A 27,584-nucleotide genomic window follows, 5' to 3' on the forward strand; every position below is an offset into this window, starting at 1 on the left:
ATAGAGGACCCAGATGTAAGCCCAAGTAGCTATAGCCACGTGATATTCGATAAAAATGCCAAAAATACTCATTGGAGAAGAGACAGCCTCTTCAGCATATGGTGTTTTGAAAACTGGATATATATCTGCAGAAGAATGAAAATAGATTCTTCTCTCTCGCCATGCACAAGAATTAAGTCCAAATGGATTAAAGACCTTAACATCAGACCTGAAACTCTGAAACTGCTAGAGGAAAAAGTAGGGGAAACCCTTCAACATATTGGTCTTGGCAAAGACTTTCTGAATACAATCCCAATTGCTCAGGCAATAAAACCACAGATTAACCACTGGGACCTAATGAAATTACAAAGATTTTGCACCGCAAAGGACACAGTGAAAAAAGCAAAGAGGCAACCTACAGAATGGGAAAAAATCTTCACCAGCTATATATCTGATAGAGGATTAATATCTAGGATATACAAAGAACTCAAAAAGTTAAATAATAAGGAATCAAACAAGCCAATCAAAAAATGGGCTATGGAGCTAAATAGAGTTCTCAAAGGAAGAAATACGAATGGCATATAAGCATCTAAAAAAATGTTCTACGTCACTAGTCATCAGGGAAATGCAGATTAAAACTACATTGAGATTCCATCTCACTCCTGTCAGATTGGCCACCATCATGAAAACAAATGATCATAAATGTTGGCGGGGATGTGGAAAAAAAGGAACCCTTCTGCACTGCTGGTGGGAATGCAATCTGGTCCAGCCATTGTGGAAAACAGTGTGGAGGTTCCTAAAGCAGTTAAGAGATTGATCTACCATATGACCCAGCTATAGCGCTCCTAGGCATATATCCAAAGGACTCATCTCATTTCCTTAGAAGTACATGCTCAACCATGTTTATTGCTGCTCAATTTATAATAGCTGGGAAATGGAACCAGCCTAGATGTCCCTCAACAGATGAGTGGATAATGAAGATGTGGTACATTTATACAATGGAGTTCTACTCAGCGGTAAAGAAAAATGAAGTTATGAAATTTGCAGAAAAATGGATGGACCTGGAAAATATTACACTAAGTGAGGTAACGCAGGCCCAGAAAGCCAAGCGCCACATGTTCTCTCTCATATGTGGATCCTAGCTACAGATGACTGGGCTTCTGCGTGAGAATGAAAATACTTAGTAGCAGAGGCCAGTAAGTTGAAAAGGAGACATAAAGGGTGGAGAAAGGAAGGGAGGAGGATACTTAATAGGTTGATATTGTATATATGTAATTACAATGATTGTAATGGGGAGGTAATATGATGGAGAATGGAATTTCAAACGGGAAAGTGTGGGGGGTGGGGAGGGAGGGAATTACCATGGGATATATTTTATAATCATGAAAAATGTTAATAAAAATTAAAAAAAAAAAGTGCCTTTTAACCTCTGAGCCATCTTCACAGCCCTTCTTTATTGTTGTTTTTACAAGACAGGGTTTTCACATAGCCTAGGCTAGCTTCAAACTCATGTAGCCAAAAACTGACTCATGTCTTTACCTCCCAAGTGTCTGGACTACAGCAGTGTATCACCATACCTGACTCCAACTGAATAGTTACTAAGAAGCAATGTGGGACTGGAGAGGGGACTTAGTGGTTAAGGCGTTTGCCTGCTAAGCCAAAGGACCCACATAAGCCAGATGCACAAGGAGCACATGTGTCTGGAATTCATTTGCAGTGGCTAGAGGCCTTGGTGTGCCCATTCTGTATCTGTCTCTCTTCTATATCTGCTTGCAAACAAACAAACAAACAAAAAACAGCAGTAGCAATGTGGGAAGAAAACTATAGTAAGCTGAAGGTTGTAGCTCACAACTATATTCACAGCAATTTGGATGAATTATGATTGCCCAGAGTTCAAAGCTAGCCTGGGCTACAAAGATCCTGTTTCAAGATAACATATTAGGAATGGGGAGACATCTCAGCGGCTAAAGGCACTTGCTTCCAAAGCCTGCTGTCCCAGGAGTTCAATTCCCTAGACATAAAGCCAGATGCACAAAGTGGCACACATACAGAGTTTGCTTGCAGTGGCTGGAGACCCTGGCACATCCATTCTCTTTCCCTCCCTCCTTTTCTCAAATAAATAAATAAAATAAAACCCACCAAAAAATCAATGTGGTTGTTTTATGGACAAGCTAACATAAATTTACTAAAAGAAATGTCTTTTCAGGGCTGGAGAGATGACTCAGCAGTTTAGGTGCTTGCCTGCAATGGCTAACCACCTGGGATCAAGTCCCCAATACCCACGTAAAGCCAGATGCACTGAGTGGCACATATATCTGGAGTTTGTTTGCAATGGCTGGAGGCCCTGGCACACCCTTTCTCTCTCTTTTCTATGCCTCTTTCTCTCTCAAATAAATAAATGTATTTAAAAACTGTCTAAAAACAAAAACTGGTAAAAGGCAATGATAAGCATTTTATTCAGCTGAATCTTCCAGCAGCCCTAGGTTTTTTTTTTTTTTTTTTTTTTTTGGGGGGGGAGTCTTTTCAAATCAAAACCACTACCTTGTTTAACTATTCATTTTCATCTCAGGTTTGTTTTCTGAGGTAAGGGTGTCTCTCTAGCTTATGCTGACCTAGAATTCACTACATAGTCTCAGGGTGGCCTCAAACTCATGGTGATCCTCCTCCCTCTGCATCCTGAGTGCTGGGATTAAAGGCGTGTACTATCATGCCTGGGTTCATCCAGTTAAAAAAAAAAAAGGACATTTTAAAAATGTTTTATTTAGTTGTGAGCAGAGAAGTGAGACAGAAGAATGGGCACACCAGGGCCTCCAGCTGCTACAAACTCCAGATGCAAATGCCAGTTAGTGTATCTGGCTTTACATGGGCATAGAAAAATTAAACCTGGTCATTAGACTTTGCAAGCAAATGCCTCAACCACTGACCCATCTTTCCAGCCCTGGCTATTTTTAAAAATATATAAACATAAATGTACCATAAGGTTTATATGCATTGCTTTCTACAAGGTAAGTCTTTAACATTTCCAAGAAAATTTTTTTTTTTCCCCCTGAGGTAGCATCTCACTCTAGCCCAGGCTGACCTGGAATTCACTATGTAGTCTTACGGTGGCTTTGAACTCACTGCAATCCTCCTAGCTCTGCCTCCCAAGCGCTTTGATTAAAGGCATGCACTGCCATGCCGGCTCCAAGCATTGCTTCTTTGGAGTCCATTCACAACTCAGTAAAACAAGTTGTTTTAGATAAAGACAGTGCTACTTGATTTCCCCATAAATGGCAATGTAATATAGGGAGAATGACTTAGTTATTCATTCTGTTTATTGGATTGAGAGAAGGGGAATACAAAGGACTGGGTAAGTGCTGTGCACTGACAAGGAAAAGGGGTACTGAAAATAAAATTTAAAAAATATCCAGGTAAAGCAAATCAAAGTTAATGTAATTTCAATCAAACAGAAACTTTAAAGACATTTAATATACACACATTTATAAAATAAGAGTCAACAAAAAGGTGTCTTGTAAATAATTAGTAGAACAAGTGAAAATAAATATGAGACCTGAAGTTTTTATACTTTAATGAAATAATAAAGCAAAGAAATTTAAACTACTAAATATAATCTGAGAGGCAATTAAAACAAACCCAAGTTTAAGAACACAATTCTCTGGAAACACGTAATCAGTCCATAGCAAATAGTTATTACATACCAAAAGCTCTACGTGTTAACTAGTTCCACCACAATGCCATGTAACTCTCCACAATTTAGAAATCTTGAGATCGACACTGAAGTTCTTGTTCTTGATCTCTACAGCTTGGTTTGCAAGCACACACACGTTTTTGTGGATCTATCCCCTAACCATACATATACATTTTCAAGGAGCCAATAACTTTTTCTTTTTCCATCTGTGCCTAAAAATGTATGATTCAGTTCTAGCACACTGATCCTAACAATAAAAATGCATAATTTAAGCTGGGGACACAATTTCAGTCATATAAAAATAGACGAATATTAACCAAGCCTTAAAGTCAGACAGGGTACTTAACATGTGCATGAGACTTTACGTAAAAATGATGAGAACCTAGAACAGCTATTTCCAGGGTTTATGAATTAAGTACTTTCTCCCCCCCCACACACGCACACACACACGCACGCACGCACACACACACATACACACACACACTTTTTTTTTTTTACTAGTAGCCTCATGAAATCCAGACTATCTGGATCAAGTAGGTAGGGGGATGGGGTATACAGTTTTTTTACTTCTCCAATCGTAGGGCAGCTACTATATCAATAGCTTAACACTGGAAATTTTCAGTTAAACTCACCCTGTTTTTAAAAAGTGTCTAAGTGTAAATGCAAATTCACCTTTTTTTTTTTAAAGTTAGCAGTTACGTTAAATCAGATATGGTTTCTGAAATGGAGGTAGCAACTCAAAAAGAGGGTTGCTGGAATTTAAATGAGAAATTATATTAAAACTAAAAATACATTTTAGAGATGGGACAAAAAGGATATTAAGATAAATATCTTCTTTCCTCCCCATTCAAAAGCAGCCACTCTTCTGCTGTGAAAGGAACTGACATGGGTATGTCCCCTTTCAAGAGATGTGCGATACATTTACCCACTGTGAGGCAGGTGATAGGGTCAGTTCTTGTTTGCAGGAACCAACAGCCTAAAAAAGAAAATTTCAAGATGGGGAGGGAAAGAAGGATTTTCTATTAATGTCACAGAATGCCACTCTAGAGGCATTAACACTCCTAACAGTAAACCTCCTTGTATTACTACTACCTGTGTTTTTTTAAAGACTAAAAATATTGACCAAGATGGGTTTTGTTCCTTACAACTAGGCAGGTTATTTTCATTGCTTATAGTTGAGAAATCATTTTGTTCTCCCACCCAGTAAGATGGGCCAATTGGTGGGGGAATTTGCAAATAAAATTTCCTCTGCTTAAACGACTTACCTGGATCAACAGAAGACATTTATCTGGCCAATAAAAGCAACAAAAATATAGCTGGCATGAATACTAATGAAGTATAGAAATCAACACTGAAGCTTTGCCGTCCCTCCCAACCAACTCCCTTCCCTCTTTACCACCACCCACAAACCAATCTCAGTAATCCCCCAACCCAATACTTTCTCACTAATAACCAGTTATTTAGAGGAAAAAGACAATTTCATTCTTGCTCTAGCCCTTAATCAATGCATAATTACAAAAACATTTTCAAGCACATGGAATTGAGCCTACTAACCTGATTTTTGGAGCCAAAAATTCTCCACTATTTTGATCTATGTGCAAAAAGTATTGGTACTTTTCATTTTGTACATTTGTTATCTCGTAGCTGGCTTGAACAGAATTTTCTTTAAGCTTATTAGAGTCTAAAGCATTATCAGAAATTTCAGTTGATAGCTATGGGTTAGAAAAATCCTGCAATCAAGTTCTTACAGCATAAAACCCTAGGGTTTCTTCACCATCTTATCCAGCTTTCTAACACACATGGCAAAAGTATGAAACAAGACGTTCACAGCAAATTGGCACTGCCAAGTACCAGTATTTACAGGAAGCTGCCAGTTAGGACAGACCTGGGAACGGACTCCCCTAGCTGCTGGGCACCGTTGCATAGCTGTTACTCCGCTTTCACAGGAGTTATATTCGCATAAAATGTGCCTCAGTTTTATCCCATTTTTTAACTTAGTTTTGAGCTGCTTTCTAGAAGCACTGTGAAAACTCACATCTAAGGGTGGCTGGGTGCAGTAGTAGAATCTGAGTGCCAAACTGTCCCTGAATGGGCACAAATCTTAGCAAGTGTTACAAATGCACAACAGTACAATGTAACCAAATTTGTAAACAGCCATGGAGCTCTATGACCACATTTTGTTAGTGATGTTACTGTAGAGACTGGGGTCTACTAATGGCTTCATGGTATACATGAATCAAAATATGAATAATTTTAACTATATGAGGTAAAGAGAAGTTGCCACTTAATTATTTACAGTTACCAATGAAAATTTTTATTCAAGCTTAAAGTAAAAATCTTAGTCAAGAAAAATGAAGTACCAGATAAACGGTAACAGTTATTTTCACTTAGAAGTATCAAAACAGGAAGTCTTTGATTCTCTAAAGTGGTGGTCTCTGCAAAAACGAAACTTAAATCTTTTACATACTAATTTGCCAAAATAAGCTGCTGACCAAGATCTGTCATTTTCTTCCGATGGGCTTTGGGAGACTCCACACTAATTTAAGGCCAGACGTGTTTCACTTTCTTCTCCTTCCCCTGGCTTGCCCCTCTCTCCCTGCTGCCAGCCCTTCCCCACCATCCCCACGAGGAAAGAATTCCTGAAATGCAAGTATTTTCTTCTTAGTGGGTCCTGGGGTATTATCACAGAATTACTAGACTTGGTGAGGGCTGGAGGGCAACTTGGTACAAGAGATTTTCTTCACCAGAATCTTACTTTGGGGTTATCCCCAATTCTCTCCCCAGTAGCTGTTGTCACCCTATTTGCCCTCTAACTGAAAACAGGTTATTTCAAGGGAGACTATGCTGTACTGAGCTGGTACAGGATTTAAAAACATACCATGAACACCAGGCTTTTGGCTTGTTAAATGTGGAACTTCAAAATCAAGCCTTTTTCCATGAAGGAGAGGGAAACCTTTCCTTAAACTAAAAGGGGAGGGAGAGGAGAGGGTAGGACTGTCCACAGCACCAGTTTGAATGAGGTTCAATATGGCAACATCTGAAAAGCTAAGAAGGAATCTTCTTTGAAATTTTTGTGTCCCTAAATGTCCAATAATTGCTAGGAGAAATGACTATGAGGATTTAATCTCAGTTTAAGTATGTTTTAACTTGCTGAATTCTTCTAAATCTCAGCTACACTATATCAATTTCCAAAGTAGTTCTATTTGCTGATTTCTACTCTCTTGATAGATCACACCAAAATTACTCCCCAAGTTGAGAACAACTGGGAATGAACTGTTGAAAACCTAGACTGTTGACTGGCATTTCATGTTGGTGTATTTAAAATTCTCCTTTTGAGTCTTGAATTTCTTCAACATCAGGTACTGATGTTCCTTCAGAAGTAAAGCAAAAAAGGGGGGACCTTCAAAGTATTCCTCTCAATTTCCTTTGTAATGTCCTCCTTCCCAGCACTGTTTCTGACCATGTCTCATGTGGCATTCCAGAAGAGCATCAGCTATACTGCATATCTAAGTCATTGAGGAAACTGTTTTTACGCTGGTTTAGATTCCAAATGTATACAAATGAAGTCACTTTAATCCTATAAATACTTCTTAATTTATTTTTAAAAAATTGTGCTGTTAACCCTTTTACGGGGCAACAAGCTTTGTGAAAAGTACAAAACTTTTTGTCAAATGTAATATTGAGAGTGCTTTTGACATAGTTCACTGGTTTATCATCTGATCAGTATATACTGTGCAACGGGCAAGGCTAGAATCCATGAACCAAGCTGCAAAGATCTCAAGCTAAATAAGGCGGAAAGATTTGGAGAAACAAAAGAAGGAATTCTTTCCTGTCCAATGTGTACTCTTCAGACTAATGCACTCTTTCTATCAAGCCTTCTAAACTGTTAAATAAAGTTTTCCAAACAAGCATTTAAACTTCATTACACAGAAGAGCAACAAGAATGGTATCCCACCAGACAAAAGGCAGGAGGGAAAAAAATATATATACTGAGTTCAATGGGTAAGCCTGAAGGTAGCACAGTTCTTCACAACCGATGGGGGGATAATTCAACATGGTGTCCGACAACGTTCTAACGACGTGCTTCATCAACTGGTTACTATGAAGCAAGGTGTAAATGTTTGGCCCCAATCGGGCTTCAGAAATGGTTCTTTTTTTCATGACGAGCATGTCTGTCCAGCTATCAATCATGTTTGTTTGCACCAAATCCCAAGCCATTAAAATACGACTAATTTTAAGTGAAACAGAAGTCGTCTGCTCCAAATCTGCCATCAACTATCCATGCTGCTGCTTTCCTCTGAATGAAGTCGAGAAGAGATGTGCAAAGGGAGAAGGTGGGGGGAGGGAAGAAAAAAGTTACCAGTTAGTTTCAAAAAATAAGCATCAGGACATTATAGAAAATTAGTAACAATTAAAAATTCTTGCTATTTTCACACCCATTAAAACAATGCCTCTGCCTCACTTCTTACATTATATAATATAAACTAATGATTATTTTGAATACTGGAGAAAATTAAGCGAAAAATTTTGTCAGAATTTCCTACTTTATTTATTTATTTTTGTTTGTTTGAGGCATGATCTCACTCTAGCCCAGGCTGACCTGGAATTCAGTATGCAGTCTAAGGGTGGACCAGACTAGAATTTGAATTTGCTACTTAAAAGAAAAAAAATTTTTTTTTTTAGGGCTGGAGAGATGGCTTAGTGGTTAAGGTGCTTGTAGGCAAAGCCAAAGATCCTGGTTCAATTCTCCAGGACCCAATGTAAGCCAGATGCACAAGGGGATGCATGCATCTGGAGTTCGTTTGCAGTGGTAGGAGCCCCTGGTGTGCCAATTTTCTCTCTTTCTCTGCCTCTTTCTCTCTTAAATAAATAAAACACATTAAATTTTTTTTAGCTGGCTGTGGTGCACACACCTTTAATCCCAGCACTTGGTAGGCAGAGATAGGAGGATCTCCATGACTTTGAGACCACCCTGAGACTACATAGTGAGTTCAAGGTTAGCCTGGGCTACCTACTCCAAAAAACCAGAACACAAAATGCCAGAGCCTCCAGCTACTGGAAATGAACTCAACATGTATGTACCATTTGGTGTATCTGGCTTTATGTAGGTACTGGGGAAATCAAACCCAGGCCTTTAGGCTTTGTAGGTGAGGAAGTGCCTTAGCCACCAATATATCTCTACAGCTCATTGTTTCCTATTTTTCAAACTAACCCTGAAATAAATACACAAATTACAAAAATCATGTTTACAATAGAAAAGGGGCTGATAAAGATCTGGTAGAGGCAAAACTGCCCACTATAAATATATACTTAGTTCTTCTAGTTACTTAATTCAAAAGCCTGCATTATTACCCAACTCCATTTTTTTTTTTTTTTTTTTCCCCGAGGTAGGGTCTCACTCTGGCCCAGGCTGATCTGGAATTCACTATGTAGTCTCAGGGTGGCCTTGAACTCATGGCAATCCTTCTACTTCTGCCTCCCAAGTGCTGGGATTAAAGGCGTGCGCCACCACCCAACTCCATTTTGGAATGACAATTTAAATAATTTTATTAAGACAGATTTTACATGTAATACACTCATTTAAAATGTGTAACTCAAGTTTTTAGTATATTCACACAGTGTACAATTACTATCAAAATTTTTTCCCCCCCAAAGGTAGGGTCTCACTCTAGCCAAGGCTGACCTGGAATTTGCTATGTATTTGGCTTTGAACTCATGGTGATCCACCTACCTCTGCCTCCCGAGTGCTGGGATTAAAGGTGTGCGCCACCATGCCCGGCTCAATTTTGGAACATTTTTACCATCCATTAGTAAACACAACTTCAGTCTCAGCCCTAGGATAACTAGTTTGTATGTATTGGCCTTTAACCTATTTCACAAATGCAATCACAGCATGTGGTCTTTTATGTCAGGCATCTTTCACTCAAAGCATATTTTTGCTGCTGTTAGATGAAAGAGGGTCTTGCTGCATGTAGCCCAGGATGACCTGACCTGAAACTCACTATGTATATCTCAGGCTACACTGAAATCCCAGCCATCCTCCAACCTCAGCCTCTTCAGTGCTGGGATTAAAGGTATATAAAGATGCCCAGTTTAGGGCTGGAGAGATGGCTTAGTGGTTAAACGCTTGCCTGTGAAGCCTAAGAACCCTGGTTCGAGGCCCGATTCCCCAGGACCCACGTTAGCCAGATGCACAAGGGGGCACATGTATCTGGAGTTTGTTTGCAGTTGCTGGAGGCCCTGGTGTGCCCATTCTCTCTCTCTCTGCCTCTTTCTCTGTCTGTCACTTTCAAATAAATAAATAAAACATTAAAAAAAAAACAAACAAACAAAAAGATGCCCAGCTTAGGCAGATTGTTTTAGGGTCATCTGGGTTCAAATTTGAATCAATCCTTTTTTTTTTTAAATGGTTTTCAAGATAGGGTCTCACTCTAGCACAGGCTGACCTGGAATTCACTAAGTAGTCTCAAGGTGGCCTCGAACTCATAAAGATCCTCTCTGCCTCCCAAGTGCTGGGATTAAAACCATGGGTTACCACGCCTGACCTGAATGTCATTTTCTTTAGCCTAATTTATACTTTTCAAAATTCTTCTTCTAGGGCTGGAGAGACTGCTAAGTGGTTAAAGATACTGGCTTGCAGAGCTTTCCAGCCTGGGTTCAACTCCCTACTACCCACATAAAGCCAGATGTACAAGATGACACATCAATGTGGAGTTCATATGCAGTGCCAGGAGGCCCTGGTGAGCCCATTCATATTCTCTTTCAAATATAGATGTATGTTTTTAAATATCTATTCTAAGAAGCTACGACTTAGGGGGGGAAAAAAAAGCTTTTGTCGTGTTTATGTGGAGAGCCCAGAAGTTACCTGAAAAACTGTTTATAAAGAAGTTCATAAAGAAGTTTAATTTCAAGAATGACCGTAGTTTTTTTTAAGGCTACAACTATGTTCCTGTGGCATTCTGGATGTTGCTGAAATTTTACTCAGCACTTAAAACTGAGCAGAATTTGGCTTACCCACTAACAAGTTAACATAGTCATCAAATTCACTCAGTAGAAGAGCAATTATTATTACACTACAGTGGAGTTTCTGTTATTACATAGCCAATAGTCTCCTAGTTCTTCAAACTTCCTCCAAATTACTAATAAAATTAGTAAAGAAAAGCAGCTGAGTGTGGTGGCACACGCCTTTAATCCCAGCACTCAGGAGGCAGAGGTAGGAGGATGGCTATGAGTTTGAGGCCACCTGAGACTACATAGTGAATCCAAGATCAGCCTGAGCTAGAGACCCTAACTTGAAAAACCAAAAGAAAAGTGCAGATAATTACAGTAGTAGATCTATAAAGATCCTATTTTAAGAGTGAGCCTTGAAATTTAAGCAGCGCAACAAATGATGGTAAGGATTTCTGGTCTTAGTTGACTTCCTAGAGGAATGTTCTAATGCCATACAGCGATAAGGTCCCTTTCAGCTCTGGGCAGCTCTACACAGCAGTTTTTCAAGCTTTGTGATACAAATGTTATTTTGTTCTGATTTTACTCTTATTTCTGACCAAAAAAAGACAAGCAAACTCCCCTCTGCTTAGAATCACTAATTCTAAGAGTTAGTGTTCTTTACTAAAACATTTATGTGGGACAAAGTGAACAAAACATTCTCTAGGTAAATTATTTCCTTCTAAACAAACCATACATTTTACTTGTCCTCTTTGAAAAAAAAAAGAGATAAGTCATTTATATAAAATTTGTTATTACCTCTCCTCTCTAGTACTGATATTATATTCAATTATGCATTTGTCCTCATCTGCTAGCTTTTTATACTTTCTTCATCTCCAAGAATCAAGGTGGTGGGAAAAAAACTTCCAGACCTAGATTTGAAGAAATGGCAGAACTCAAAAAGTTTATTAGCTTTGCCATATTTTAGCCCGTTACCTATTCAAATGTAAAAATGTTTCTCCCATGGGACTATGAAGTTAACGTAGAGAGACTATGTAAAGTTCTTAACAGGCTACTTGATGCATGGGTAACAAGGAGAATTAAGTTGCTTTCTCTTTCCTTAGCTTTCAGACTAGCTCATATTAAAATATGCTACACAGTGCTAGCATGTTTGTTTAAGAGAAAACTCATTAAGATCATTAAAACAAAAGCTTTGAGCCAGGCATGGTGGCTTATGCCTTTAAAAATCCCAGCACATGGGAGGCAGATAGGAGGGTTGCCATTAATTTGAGGCCACTCTGAGACTACACAGTGGATTCCAGGTCAGTCTGGACTAGAACAAGACCCTATCTTGGTTGAAAAAAAAAAAAAAAAATTCCAAATTAAAAAACAAAAATTTAAATTTATTTATTTGACAGAGAAAGAGAGGATGGGCACTCCAGGGCCTCCAGTCATTTCAAACAAACTCTAGACGCATGCACCCCCTTGTGCATCTGACTAACATGGGTTCTGGGGAATTGAAGCTGTGTCCTTTGGCTTTGCAGGCAAATGCCTTAACTGTTAAGCCATCCCTCCAGGCCAACTTTCCAAATTTTGTGTATGTTTTATGTAATATTACATTTAGGTAGGGGGCTGAAGTAAAATTTACTTGAAGACTTGAAGGGACAGTACTGGAAGGAGGCAGCATACTCCAGGTTCCTCTCATCCAAAGAAAACCTATATATATTAACAGATCTTGGCTTTCTTAAAGTTTGTCAAACTACTGTTTAAGAAAACTGTACAGTAACTCCACAGAGCAGTATTTTACTTAGAGAAAATAAGGAACACTGCACAATGGTCTTACCTTCAATATTCTGGTGATCTATAAAAGGTGCTGGTCCCCATATTCTAACAGTACCATCATCTGAGGCACTGGCCATCATGGATGAAATCTGAGGGTTCCAGCTCACACAGTTGACTGTACGCGTGTGCCCTGTCAGCTCTGCAATTGGCAGTTCGCTGCGTTTGTGCCAGATGTAAACCTTATGATCTAAATACACAGAAATTGGAGAAAAATTAAGAGTTGTGATACAAAATCAATGACCTTAAATTATCATTCAGTACATTCCGAGTAGCATTCTTGATTACTAGGACTTAAAAAAAAAAATTAAAACATGATGAGTTAACCTTGTTAATAAAATATACATTTTCCCTACTCACAGTGACTAGCTCTTATCAAGTCACATAGTCTATGTGAATATTCTGTCTATACCTGACCAGTGAATAGTTACAATCTGGTTATTTGAACATAAATGAGTCCAGGACCAAGATGATAAATTCCATTGAAATGTGAGGTGAACAAGAAGCAAGACATCCAAAAGCAAAAACAATGAAGATGAAAGCTAAGTCACTTTTGAGAACCAAGTACCTTGCGTGTATCATTTAAGCTTCTCCACCATTCCATGAGGTGGATACTATGCTTCTCTTAGGCTTGTACAAATGACGACTGAAGCATCTAGAGGTTAAGGAACCTGCTCATGGTCTAAGGCTACCTTTGTGTAGCTTTCCAGAAGTCTATAAGCTCATTAAGTAGTTGTAGAAACCCACTACAGCAACATTTCTTTATGACACACTTAAGACTAATAATACCACAGAGAAGCAGTTCAAAACATAGGCTCTGGAATCAGAAGACCTGAGATCAGATTGTTCTTTCATTATTAAGCAGCTGCTAACTCTGGCCAAGTGCCATGGTCTTTCTGTAAGCATCTGTAAGCAGGGTTATTTACCTCACCTAGTTATGAAGATTAACTACACTTTACACATGAGAAGGTATTTTTGGGCTGGAGAGATGGCTTAGCAGTTGAGTTAAAAAAGGTGCTTGCCTGCAATACCAAAGGACCCACGTTTGATTCCCTAGGACCCACACAAGCCAGATATGCAAGGTGGTAAATGCACCTGGAGCATGTTTGCAGCGGCTGAAGGCCCTGGTGAGCCAAATTATCTGCCTCTTTTTCTAAGTAAATTTTTTTAAAAAAAAGAAATTTGGAAAGAGAAAATACTGCCATTACCACAAACAGATTAAGCATATGTAAATGATGGCTCTAAACTGGTATTAGAACCCCAAGGTACACCAGAAAGGTGTTTCATCTGACAACTTATCAGTAAGCGAAAAGGTCAAATGCATAAACTCATAATGGGTATGTTGGAAACCAAGACACTTTCAAAAAATGTGCTCCGATTTCAAAACTTCCAAAAGAAAGTAGCCAGCAATGTATATGATTTTGTGTGTGTTTACATGAAACAAAAGCTAAAAGGGCAGGACACAGTGGCACATGCCTTTATCACAGACTGGTGAAACTAAAAAAAGAGGATCTCTGAGTTCCAAGTTACCTCAGACTAGAATGAAACATGCCTCAAAGTAAAACAAAGAGCTAAAAGAACAGAATCTTTTTGAGAGATTAGGGATTGTGGTGGGGTCTTGCTCTACTCAAGGCTGACCTGGAATTAACTACGTAGTCTCAGACTGGCTTTGAACTCATGGTGACTCTACCTCAGCCCCCTAAGTGCTGGGCTTAAAGGTGTGCAGCACCACCATGCCCAGCTAGGATACCAGTTTTTATCTTGTTTATTGGGGGTGGAGAAGAGAGAAATAGAATGGGTATGCCAGGGCATCTAGCCACTGCAAACAAACTCCTGAGGCATGTGCCACCTTGTGCCTGAGGCATATTGTGCAGTATTGGGATATCAGACCTGAGTCCATAGGCTTTGCAGACAAGTGCCTTAACTGCTAAACCATTTCTCCATCCCTAAAATACTTTTTACTAGGTTGTGGTCTGGGCCATTTGTTACTCCAGTCAAAGGAAGACTGAACTCAATTTTGATCAGGAAAGAAGCCCTTCAGAGTTTTTTAGTATAATGTAAATGTTTGCAATAAAGTAAAATATAACAATGTAAAAGCCCGTCAGGCTGGCATGGTTCTGGAGTCACAGCTCCTTGGTCAGTTGATACAGGAAGATTACGTAAGCCCAGGAGTCAGAGGTAACAATGACTCAGGCTCAGGAAGTCAATGCCACAACTTCTCTGTCATATATGGATTCTAGCTACAAATGTTTAGATTTGTATTTGAGTTGAAGTCAGAGGTAGAGGCCAGGAAGCTAGAAAGGGGCTATGAGGGAGAGAGAAAGGGGAAGATAGAGTAGGTATGCAAGTAGAGGGCGGAATATTGGGGGTGAAATGGTTTAAGTGGGTTCAGGGGAAGGGATACAGGAGAAGTGGGGACAGGAAGATAATTAATCAAAATTAGACACATTATAAACAAGCATATGGAAACACATTTCTTTACTAGCTAAATAATATGTGTGCTGAAAAATACAGTTTGAACAGAAGTACCTGGTGAAGGTGGATAATGTGCCCAGAAGCCATAGATTGGTACAAGAATTTCAGTGCCAGGGGTGAGATACCTTCCAGAGGGTTTTTGGTCAGGGAGGTCCCTGATGCCCCAAAATATTACGGGTCAATGCAAAAGTTTTTGGTTGCTCACTTGAACTCAGGCCTTTAGGCTTTGCAAAAAAGCACCTAAACTTTGTTGAGCCATCTCTCCAGCCCATTTATTTCCTTACTCACTTATAGGCAGAGAGAGAAAAAAAGGACAATTCATATTTTATTAGACTGACTGTAAAGTACAGATGTTTTTAATTTGGCCACAAAACTCAATCAAGGATAATACCAGGGGCAATTCTGTTAATTTCATGTTTTCTGAAACTGTAAGAATATCAAATTAATATTTTCTCAGAAGCCATTGAAGAAATATCGAATCTCTCCAAATACAGGTAAAACACAATTAATTATCTTTGTGTTCCAGATAATGCCAACCTTTGAAAACTATTAGTTCTATGAAAGAAGGCCAACATATAATAATGACTTAATTAAATCTTAATTTGCTTCATGTATCAAACCTAATTCTAAAATAGGGTTAGAGCCGGGTGTGGTGGTGCACGCCTTTAATCCCAGCACTCGGGAGGCAGAGGTAGGAGGATCACCGTGAGTTCGAGGCCACCCTGAGACTCCATAGTGAATTCCAGGTCAGCCTGGGCTAGAGTGAGACCCTACCTTGAAAAACCAACAACAAACAAACAAACAAACAAACAAATAAAATAGGGTTAGAACAGGCACCACCGATTTGCAACAGTACATGAGCTCAGTGGTGTCATCACCAGCACCACAAAAGAATAAACAATGTAAATAATGCATTGGATATATAACTCAGAAAAGTTTAGTCTCCTATCATAGGGTGTTAGAAACATGACTACCTTCATAAGTTAGAATTACAGAACTCTGAATTTATCAGTCTGTTTGAGTCCATTGTGGCACAAACCCTTTACCTTCACTGCCACTAGCGATGAAGTCTTCATTATGGCCTCCAAAACATGAATGAATTGTGTAAAACCCTTGTGTAACTCCTTGATACTTTCTTACTAAAACTCTGTCTTGTAAGTCCCATAAATGAACTCCCTGCAGGCAAAACAGAAACAAGGGTTAATTTATTTGTGTGTGTGGGGGGGGGGCGCACACACACACACACACACACACACACATGCATGCACATACCCACTACTTTGCTTCCAGGGGCACTAATTTGAACTCAAGCTGAAAGGTTTTACAAGCCAGTGCCTTTAACTACTGAACTGTTTCTCCAACCCCATCTTGCTTTATTTTATTTATTTATTTATTTATTTTTTTGAGGTAGGGTCTTGCTCTGCCCAGGCTGACCTGGAATTAACTCTGTAGTCTCAGGGTGGCCTTGAACTCACGGCGATCCTCCTACCTCTGCCTCTTGAGGGCTGGGATTAAAGGCGTGCGCCACCACGCCCGGCTATTTATTTTAATGGTTTTCGAGGTAGGGTGTCACTCTAGCCCAGGCTGACCTGGAATTCACTATGGAGTCTCAGGGTGGCCTCGAACTCACAGCGATCCTCCTACCTCTGCCTCCCAAGTGCTGGGATTAAACGCGTGCACCACCACGCCCGGCTTGCTTTATTTTTAAAGGACAGTCTCAGACAGGCATGACAGCACACGCCTTTAATCCCAGAACTCAGGATCTTGAGCATAAAAGGATCACCACTAGTTTGAGGTCAGCCTGGACTGCAGAGTGAGCTCCAAGTCAGCTGGGCTACAGTGAGATTTTTTTTTTTTTTTTTTTTGCCTCAAAAACCAAAAAACACAACAAAACAACCCAACAAACAAATGGCCAGTCTCACTATATACTGGGCAGACCTGAAATTCCCAGTTCTTCTCAAGTACCTGGAGTGTGGGTTGGTATGCACAACCATGCCCAGTTCAGAAGTAACTTGTGAATGTCCTTTGCACAGTGAAACATTTTTATTTATGATTTATGTAACATGCTAGGTTTCAAAAATAGGCAATAAAATTTAATATATTTCACATAGCTCCTACACTAAGAATCACAAATTTTCACTGAGCTCAACTTTACTGAAATTGTTAATGAACATACCTGAGTTGCTACATTTAACAAAGCTAATCGGCCATTTTTTGAAATAGTAAAAGACATAATAGGATGATCTTCTTGTACTCTGTAATCAGAAAATTATTAGTTAGTAGCAGCAAATTAAGACTCACTACTTTCAAATTATGAGACTCTAAAATGTTCTAGTTTGAACAACAATGTCTGTTATTTTTATTTTCTGTATTTTGATCCCAAACAGTTAATGATCCAGTGCTACCTATCAATCTAAGTTGCCAATACAAACAAAACCAGTACCAAAATTATTCTCATGTAAAACCCCTATTATAAACAAATTTTAGCATAAATCAGGTATTTGGTAAAAAAATAATTACATGTTCCTGTCTGTAAGGTCTTCGAAGTTATACCCCCGAATTCGCTGGTGCGTGTCAGATGCCAGCACAGTCTTGCCGTCACTCAAGCACCACAGGCACTGCACTCTCACTCCCTCCCAGGAGTCCAGGAGATTTCCATCCAGGTCCTGAGAAGGAAAAATCACCATCAGAGGATGCTCAGAGAGCAAGTGAAGACCTCACCCTCTTGGCAATTTTCTATAGAAATAGATTTGTTTCATCCTAAGACTGACCTTACTCAAACTGCTGTACAAGTATTTTATCTATAAAAATTAAATACAGGTCAAATTTCATTAAACTATTTAAGGAAGAATGGAAAGACATCTTGTAAATCTAATTGCCCTTCAGTAGCCCACCTGTGATAATAAAATGTAAGGCTGTTCTGGAATCCACTATGTTATCTCAAGTTGGCCTCAAACTCAACAGCAACTGTCCTACCTCTGCCTCCCGAGTGCTGGGAGTAAAACTGTATGCCACCACATTCAGCTCAAGTAAATTTTTTAAAAAATATTTTATTTTTTTTTTGGAGTGGGAGAGCAAGAATACAAATATGGACTCGCCAGGCCCTCTACTCATTGCAAATGAACTCCAGATGCATGCGCCACTTTGTGTATTTGGCTTTATGTAAGAACTGGAGAATCATACTACAGTCGTTAGACTTTGCAATAAAACACCATAACCATTGAGTTATCTCTCCAGCCTTCAAGAGTATTGCACTTGCTTGCAAAGCCTGCCAGCCTGAGTATAATTCTGTAGTACCCACATAAAACTAGATGCACAAAGTGGAGCATGCACCTGCAGTATCCATTCTCTCTCTTGCAAATGAATGATTTTATAAATCTAAATTTGCTTTTGAAGTGATAGATACTGTCACGAGGGCAATGAATACTCACACACTGATAGAACTGCCCACGCTGACCTCCAGTCACAAAGCGTTTTCCATCTGGATTCCACGCCACACTCGTCAAACTGTCCTCATGAGACTGGCTCATTTTTGTCCTTAATTCTCCAGTCTACAAGGAAATAATACTGTGGTTAGATGTTCAAGATTCCTCTCTAAAGGAAATACATAAAAGAGAAGTAGGGAGGGAGGAGATAATGGGAAGGAGAAGAACAAAGGGAAGGAAAATAAAGAGGAAAAGGGAGGAAAGTAGTGGGGGAAGCGAGGAGTAAAGGAAAAGAAGTGGGAGGTAAGAAGGGAAGGAAAGGGAAGTAGGGAGAGGGCAGGAAAAGAAGGAAAGAAGAGTGATGGAAGAGGGAAGGGACAAAGGGAGAGGGAGGGACGGAAGGACGGACACTGGGATATCTGGTTAGCATGGCATTCTTAATGAGAGAAATGAAGCTTTAACTGTCCTTAACAATTAAAAAAAAAGACTATAATACCAGAAGAAAATTAAGGAATTCAGTAGATATGATGAGATTATCTAATAAATTTCTCATCTTAAATATAGTCATTAACTAAAACTAACAAGTAACTTTTCTTAAGCAATACAATGAAAAGCTCAAAGCTACATACCTAATCCTTCTGAGCTTCCATTCTCAGTCCAAAATTCTTTATAAATCTTATCCTAAAAACTACAGTTAATGCAATTAGCAATTCCTTAAGAACATGTTTAGTGGGTAGTAAAACTATGCCCTTAAAATATACTATGGGCAATCTAAATAAACTTCATATTCAAAGTTTACAATATGACCAGGAAGATGGGAAATAAAAAAAAAAATTGTTTTCTAACATATAATCTTATTGCAGTTAAAAGCATTACCAAGTAAGAGGAACCTCTGTACTGTTTAGCATAGCCATCCTATAGTATTTCCAACTAAGCAAGCATATATTTAGTGGTTATAACCCTCAGATATCCTCCTGTTACATTTTCTAAGTTATTCAACTTAGAAGGCATTACACATACCATTTAATCTAGTCTTGGTTCCATTTTGTTCAGGGATTAGAAACAGGATCTGAGAGATAATAGCTGCCCTTGGTATAATAAAAAGTACATGGGCATAATTTTCCTGTGAGAAATAGGTAATCAAAAGTAAAAATAAGAGTGAAAACAAAGGGTATGATTAGGACCTGGGGCCAAGTAATAAAGGCACAAGAGGAACAAAATAGAAAAACAGATGTCTCCCTTACACTGAAAAACAAAAACAAAAAACCCCCCCAAAACAAGTTCAATGATCAAAATCCTTCCCAAATTGTCCTACTGTCCTCACCTACTTATCTTTTGTGGTTAGGTGCGAACAGTTAAAGCATTTAGAAGCATAAATATGAAGTAGATAAACTCTGAATGTTTTAAATCTACAAACAATGTTAACAAAATGAGTTGTAAGGGCAGCAATGTTTTTCTTCTGTAATGTTCATTATAGTAAATTTATGAAGTCATTAGATTATTAAACCCTAAGAACACAAACGAATAATGTGGAAAACTGTTCAAAAGATAACGCATTTTAGAACAAGTCTAAGTAAAGCAAATAGTACACAGTAATATAATTATGCTAGAACATGGTTTAACTGTCCAGAATCTTGACTAATCTAAAACTTGACTCAAATTTATTTATGTGAGAGTGAGGGGGAAAGAGAGAGACAGAATAGGCACTCCATGCCCTCTAGCTACTGCAAATGAATTCCAAATGCATGCGTGACCTTGTGAATCTGGTTTACATGGGTCCTAGAGAATCCAACCTGGGTTCTTTGGTTTGGCAGGCAAGCGCCTTAACCACTAAGCCATCTCTCCATGCCCCAAAATGTCTTTTAGATCAGATTAATTCTAACCTGGTTGAGAAAGCCAACTATTTTTTTCTGTGATTTGCCATCTCCTCAAATACAATATTTATTGCTACCTTGATACAAATGGCATAAAAGATATTTGGAGAATAAATAGGGGTTATAAAATGAATATGAGGTATAAGAAAATTCTACTTCCTAGTTCTGTTATATAGATTTATTTCAGAAAAGACACATACTTGATTCTTTAGGGATAGAAGACAGATACAATTTAGATGTATATTTACGTTAATAATAACCACCAAAACCTAGGGCTGTGGGCATACAGGTCATCACTGTACTGCTCTCCCCTCTCTCCTGACAGAGGTCTTATGAAGCTTAGGTTGGTCTTGAACTCTTGATCCTCCTGCCTTTACCTCCCAAGAATCAGGATTACATGTGTGCACTATACGCCATGTTACACTTTTTTTTTTTTTTTTTTTGAGGCAGGGTCTTACTCTAGTCCAGGTTGACCTGGAATTCACTATGTAGACTCAAGGTGGCCTAGAACGGACAGTGATCCTCCTACCTCTGTCTCCCAGTTGTTGGGATTAAAGGCGTGCGCCACCCTGGCCAGCTACTCCCCACCCCATTTTTTCTGTGTGTGTGTCTTGTTCGCACTGTGGCCCAAGTTTGCTTCAAACTTTCTATGTAATCTTGCCTCAGCCTTTCAAGTGCTGGGATTCTAAGTGTGAGCCATACGTATGGCTCAACTTTTGTTAATATCAGAAAACTCTCTTGTTTGGATGGAAAAAAGAACAGGCAGTAAAGACCTCTTACTGCTTATAGTATCAGCATGTAACTACCTCAGGATCATCTCAGCTTGCGCACCATCATTGCTACTGCTTGACTCTGTCATCTCTGCACAAGTTGTTTTCATTTTTGTATTCAAAATCCTATTCCATCAGGTTAAACACTTGTTAAGTTTTATTTATTGTCTTGTATGTTGATATGTGCAGTATGTGTCTGGGCAGGTGCACATCCATGGGAGGCCAGAGGACAATCATTCTTTGTGGTAGGGCACACCCACCATCTCTTTTGTATGTGTGTGTGTGTTTAAAGGTAGGGTCTCACTCTGGTCCAGGATCACCTGGAATTCACTATCAGGGTGGCCTTGAACTCATAGCGATCCTCCTGTCTCATGAGTGCTGGGATTAAAGGTGTGCACCACCATGCCCTGCTTCCCCATTATCTTTTGGAGACAGGGTCTCTCCTTGACCTGGAGCTCACAGATTATGTTCAACTGGTTAACTAATGAGCACCCAGAGATTCACCTATCTCACAGCCAACATTTGCATGGGTAAAGGGGATAAAATACACGTCTTCTTCAGTGCCTTCCAAGTACTTTATTAACTATCTTCCCAGCCTTGCAAGTTCTAATTTTTATACTTAAACTTAGCCTGATCATTCCTTTGCTGAGACATTAGAACAGAATAAAAATACATTACCTAGGCAGTCATCTTACATAATCAAGTTGAACATGAAATTTAAACTATGGGAGATGGCTTAGTGGTGGTTAAAAGTGCTTGCTAGCAGAGACTGCTGGCCTAGGGGGTCATGCGTGTGGTATTTGTAGTACCAAGAGAACACACATGTATGCAAACAAAACTTTTAATTTAATCACATGGATTCTAAAACATGTAAATAATGGAGTGAACCTAGGGTAAGTTTTCCTAAAGTAAGGTACATTTAGAAACACTAATAAACCCTTTAATGAAAACAATTACTACACAGTGAATTCCAGGTTAGCTTGAGCTAGCTAGAGTGAGGCCCGATCTTGAAAAAACAAACAAAAACAAATACTGAGGGGTATGTGAGATGGTTCAGAGGTTGAAGACTCTTGCTTGCAAAGCCTACTGGCACAAGCACATGCAGTGGGCAAGAGACCCTGGCACACCCATACATAAACAAAAAATACTATTTTTTTAGAAAAAAATCAAGTACTAAGAATATTGTTTAGCTATACTAAATGTAGGTAAAGACAGGGCATTTAACAATAGAATGAAAAATTTTACTTGACACTAATATTTTTTACTTAAATGGCTAAGTATCATGTGTAACTGTGAAACTAAAACTATAAAATCTTTCTTGAACCACAGTAACAGTATGAATTCCAGAGAACAAAGAAAAACGTCTGAGTAATACTTACTCACCATTCTTTAAAAAATGCATTATTCAGTATGATATTTAAATGTATAAATTTTAACACCTGGATCTACTTGGAATATTATTATTTTTATAACACACATAGTAATTTAGGTTAAGCTGTTATACAATTATAATGAATATACGTGTTTATAAGCAAGCTAAATAAACCAAGGATGAAGCTCGCTCACTTGTACATTCCAAAGCCAAAGCTCAGAGCAGTCATCAGGGCCACAAGCAACAAGATAGTTGTCATCTGGACTCCATGCAATATAAGAAACACCATACGCATGTCCTTCTAAGGTTTTAAGTAGTTTTAGCAGGTGTGTATCCTAGAAGGGAAGAATGGACAAGTTGGTCAACCCTCATGCTGCTTTGCTAGCCATCTCTCCAACCCAACCATCTAATTTTATACCATTTTTGTCACCCCCCCATCAGTAATTCAATACCCACTAGTTATCATTTGTTTCCCTTCTTATAACTTCTGGAAATCATTACTATTATTGTTTGGTTTTACCAGGTAGGGTCTTCCTCTAGCCCAGGCTGACCTGGGTTTCTGTATGTAGCCTTAGGGTGGCCTCAAACTGTGATCCTCCTACCTCTGCCTCCCTACTTTGAAACTAAGTGTAGCCAGGCGTGGTGGCACACACCTTTGAACCCAGCACTCAGGAGGCAGAAGTAGGAGCACTGCTGTGAGTTGAGGCCAGCTAGGACTAGAATTCCAGGTCAGCTTGGGCTAGATTGAGACCCCATCTCAAAAAACAAACCGGTAAAAAAACAGAGAACCACTTGTTTCACATAACTCAATGAAAAAAAAAAAAGATCCCATGGATGACAAAAATGAAAACAAACAGCAATATTTCTGTTTTACCTTAGACCAGTGTCTTTATGGTAACTTAATTAAAATAGAGTCCACATGATTTTGCTTGGATTTTCAGGGAAATTCATTTTTAGAAAATAATTTTATATTTATTTATTTGATGGAGAAAGAAAGAGAATAGAGGCAGATAGAGAGAATGGGTGCACCAGGGCTTCCAGCCACTGCAAACAAGCTCCAGATACATGTGCCACCTTGCGCATCTGGCTTATATAGGTACTGGGAAAATGAATTTGTGTCTTTAGTTTTTGCAGACAAACACTTTACTCACTGCCATTTCTCCAGCCCACAATTTTTTTTTTTTTTTGGACAAAAGAAACAAAACTGTTAAAGAAATTAGATACCGGAATTTTTATGTAGGTGCTGAGGAATTGAATCCAGCCTGGCAGGTTTACAAGCAAGCACCTGTAACCACTCAGCAATCTCTCCAGGCCCCTAACAATCTTATATTCTTAAAAAAATATATTTTATTTTTATTTGAGAGAGAAGCAGAGGAGAATGAGCATACCAGGGCCTCCAGCCACTGCAAACAAACTCCAAGACACATGTGTCACTTTGTGCAACTGGCTCACGTGGACCCTGGAGAATCAAATCTGGGTCCTTTAGCTTCACAGGCGAGTCCTTGACTCTTTCCAGCCCAAATTTTCTTTTTTCTACTCAAAAAAAGTATACATCAGGGCTAGGCATGGTGGCATATGCCTTTAAGCCTAGCACTTGTGAGGAAGATGTAGGAGGTTCATTTTGATCCTATCTCAAAAAGCCAAACAAAAGGGGCTGGAGAGATGGCTCAGCAGTAAAGGCACTTGAGTGTATAAAGCCCAAGGAACAAAGTTCAATTCCCCAGTACCCACCTAAGCCAGATGCACAAAGGTGGTGCATGCATCATTTGCAGTGGCTGGAGGTCCTGGCATGCCCATTCTCTGTATCTGTCCCTTCCTATCTCTCTGTCTCTCAAATAAACAAATACCTACAATATTAAAAAATAAATAAATAAAAGAACACCAAAAAAAAGTATACATCATAGGGGGTCTGGCATGGGCACATTTCTGTAATCCCAGAACCATGGGAGGTACAAGGAATAGGATTATGGATTACAGGCCAGGTTGTGAAACCCAATGAGATCCTGTCCCAGAAAGAAACCTCTCCTTAACAGCAGCAGAAGCAACAACAACAACAAACGAAAAATAAGAAAAAAAAGCATAAAATATACATTCAAAGCCGGGCATGGTGGTACATGCCTTTCATTCCAGCACCTGGAGAGGCTGTGAGTTGAGGCCAGCCTGAGACTACATAATTCTAGGCCAGTCTGGGCTAGAGCAGCACTCTACCTCAAAAATAAAATAAAATAAAATAAAAACAACCACACACACTCAAGAAAGAGCACATAATAAAAATATACAATACTAAAAGAGTTAACCAGTCTCAAAGTACTTAATAATAAAGCCATCTAAAGACAAATTTTCAGATTCAGAGAAGAGAAGGCAAGGCTTTCTGCTTGCTAGGCAAGTGTTCTTCGACTAAGCTAAGTCCCCAGTCCCTGATACATCTAAAAATTACAGTTTTGCCATTTTCCAAAATTCAGACTGGAATGCAAGTACTCACTCAGCCTTCCCCAAGTTGGTATGAACAAAAGCTCTACATTCTGCAACCCTGTTAGAAAGTCTCAACTTGTGATTAAGCACATCTGCCATCCCTCTTGGTGGAGCTGCTACTTCCTGCATTAAACTCATCCCTAGTCATTTAAAACCTCACCTTCAACCACCCAAATGCCAGCCAATACCCAAGGGCTATTCTTAACCAGTTTTGCCTTAACAGTTCTTTATTTCTTCACCTAACATCAAATTTCCTACCTCTGCTTCCCCACTGCTGGGATTAAAGGCATGTGCCACCACACCCGGCCTTTTTTTTTTTTTTAACTCTTGAGCTTCAAGTTCGTTTGTTTCACAATTTTTTAATTTATATTTATTTGACAGAGAAAGTGAAAGAGAGAGAGAGAATGAGCACACCAGGGCCTCCAACCACTGCAAACGAACTCCAGACGTATGCGACCCCTTGTGCATCTGGCTAATGTGGGTCATGGGGAATTGAACCTGGGTCCTTTGGCTTTGCAGGCAAACACCTTAACCGCTAAGCCATTCCTCCAGCCCTATTTCACTATTTTGAGCGCAGCTCCTTAACTTATTTGGAATCATGTAGGGTTTTTTTTTTTTTTTTTAAGTAATATCTGTTTGCTTGCTTATGTGGGTGCATGCATGCATGTGTGCAGATTTGTGTGTACATGTGGGAGCACAAGAGCTTCTCAACTCTGCAAACATGGGTACTAAGGAACTGAACCTGGGCCAACAGGCTTTTCAAGCAAGTGTACTTAAGTACTAGGCCACCTCCTTGGCTGGAATCATATACTCTCTGATTACTAGACAAATACTAAACTGGTTGAATGAATACACTTATTTCTACCAATATGTAGGCATCTATCTGGTTATAAACCAAGACAACTCTGGCTTTAGAGAGAACTTAAAATCCAATGCAATTAATTCTCATGTATCATCACTGGAAAAACCCAGGGAAGATTCACATAAGATCTACAAATTATTCAAAATAATGAGGCTCTCAGAAGGTAAAGTAACAATGAGTCTTTTCTGACATATAACAGGCTGATGTTGTATTATCCAGAAATCAAGTTTCAAGAAAAATACAAACTGAGGGGCTGGAGAGATAGCTTAATGGTTTAGGTATTTACCTACAAAGTCTAAGTTCAATTCTCCAGTACCTAGGTAAGCCAGATCGATGCACACAGTTAGTTGTACATGTGTCTGGAGTTCGTGAGCAGCAGCTAGAGGCTCTGGAGCATCCATTTTCTCTCTAAAATGAATAAAATTAAAAAAATGTATATACAAACTGAGCTGGGCATGGTGGTGCACGCCTTTAACCCCAGCACTTGGGAGGCAGAGGTAGGTGGATCACCATGAGTTTGAAGCCACCCTGAGACTACATGGTGAATTCCAGGTCAGCCTGGGCTAGAGGAAGACCCTACTCTCAAAAAAAAAAAAAAAAAAAAAAAAAAAAAAAAAAAAAAACCTAAAAAAGTAAAGAAGAAAAAAACAAAAACCCTAAAACTATAAAACTGGCAAAAATGGTAACAGCACGCGCGCGCGCGCGCGCACACACACACACACACACACACACACACAATACATGCAGTTCAATAGGAGAGAGAAATCACCAGTGAAGATACCCAACAATGGACACTGCAAGCTTTATATTTTGCCAGCCAGGCCAAATAAGCCAAACCAATTGCCCTCCAATTGGACTGGAGGCCTGCTCCATGGGAGGGAATATATCCGTGATACTGAAAACTTAAAAAAGGGGTAGTCATGAGTCCTAGGGGTATAACATCTGCTGCTGTCTGGCTAAATATATAAACTATGTTTATCAAACTGCCAAGTAAGCAAGCACTTCTCTTAATGTTCATGCCCATGTATTAATGCTACTCTCACTTTTGGTAGACAATCTTCTCTCTTCATATGGCAGTGACCTTGGTATGATTCAGAAGGCATCATGGTGCTGAGAAGTTACAGAGGAGTGCTGAGCATTGAAACATCTCTATCACTCCTTCCAAGGCTCAGGGTCCATTGCAGAAGAGGTGGTGGAAAGAATGTAAGAGCCAATGGAAGGGTAGGACTCCTTACAACGTGCTCCTCCAGACACAAAATGGCCTGGATATCCATAACCTTGCAGTGCCTGACACTACCTACACAAGACCATCATAATAGGAGGAATCAGGACATCAAAATAAAAGAGAGACTGATTGAGAGGGGGAAGGGATAAGATGGAGAATGGACTTTCAAAGGGAAAGTGGGGGAAGGGAGGGCATTACCATGAGATATTGTTTACAATCATGGAAGTTGTTAATAAAAAAATGATGATAGCTGGGCACGGTGACACATGCCTTTAATCCCAGCACCTGGGAGACAGAGGTAGGATGATCACCATGAGTTCGAGGCCACCCTGAGACTACATAGTGAATTCCAGGTCAGCCTAGGCCAGAATGAGATCCTATCATAAAAAAAAATAAGTAAATAAATAAAATTTTAAACATGCAAGCAGGGCTGGAGAGATGGCTTAGTGACAAAGGCATTTGCCTGCAAGGCCAAAGAATCCAGGTTCGACTCCCCAGAACCCACATTAGCCAGATGCACAGGGGAGCGCATGCATCTGAGGTTTGTTTGCAGTGGCTGGAGGTCCTGGCATGCCCATTCTCTCTCTCTCTCTCTCAAATAAATAAGTAAATATTAAAAAAATTTTTTGTTTATTTTTGTTTATTTGAGAGTGACAGACACAGAGAGAATGAGCGC

At 39.3% G+C, this 27,584-nt stretch overlaps 1 protein-coding gene across 2 annotated transcripts in view; it reads right to left on the minus strand.

The window, feature by feature from the left end:
* Window positions 1-3,275: 3,275 nt before the first annotated feature.
* The window catches only part of Wdr26 (WD repeat domain 26), a 49,163-nt gene continuing 24,854 nt past the window's right edge, over window positions 3,276-27,584 (minus strand). For both annotated transcript variants that reach the window (XM_045149404.1, XM_045149396.1), the window contains exons 8-14: window positions 22,544-22,684; window positions 18,340-18,459; window positions 17,429-17,574; window positions 17,085-17,163; window positions 15,955-16,084; window positions 12,438-12,623; window positions 3,276-7,964 (exon numbers count right to left, since the gene is read on the minus strand). In XM_045149404.1, the coding sequence (XP_045005339.1) occupies window positions 7,939-7,964; window positions 12,438-12,623; window positions 15,955-16,084; window positions 17,085-17,163; window positions 17,429-17,574; window positions 18,340-18,459; window positions 22,544-22,684 (828 nt within the window). In that variant the 3' untranslated portion in view covers window positions 3,276-7,938. The remainder of the gene's footprint in view (window positions 7,965-12,437; window positions 12,624-15,954; window positions 16,085-17,084; window positions 17,164-17,428; window positions 17,575-18,339; window positions 18,460-22,543; window positions 22,685-27,584) is intronic.

The sequence above is a fragment of the Jaculus jaculus genome, chromosome 1 (assembly GCF_020740685.1).
Source record: "Jaculus jaculus isolate mJacJac1 chromosome 1, mJacJac1.mat.Y.cur, whole genome shotgun sequence".
NCBI classification, from domain to species: domain Eukaryota; kingdom Metazoa; phylum Chordata; class Mammalia; order Rodentia; family Dipodidae; genus Jaculus; species Jaculus jaculus.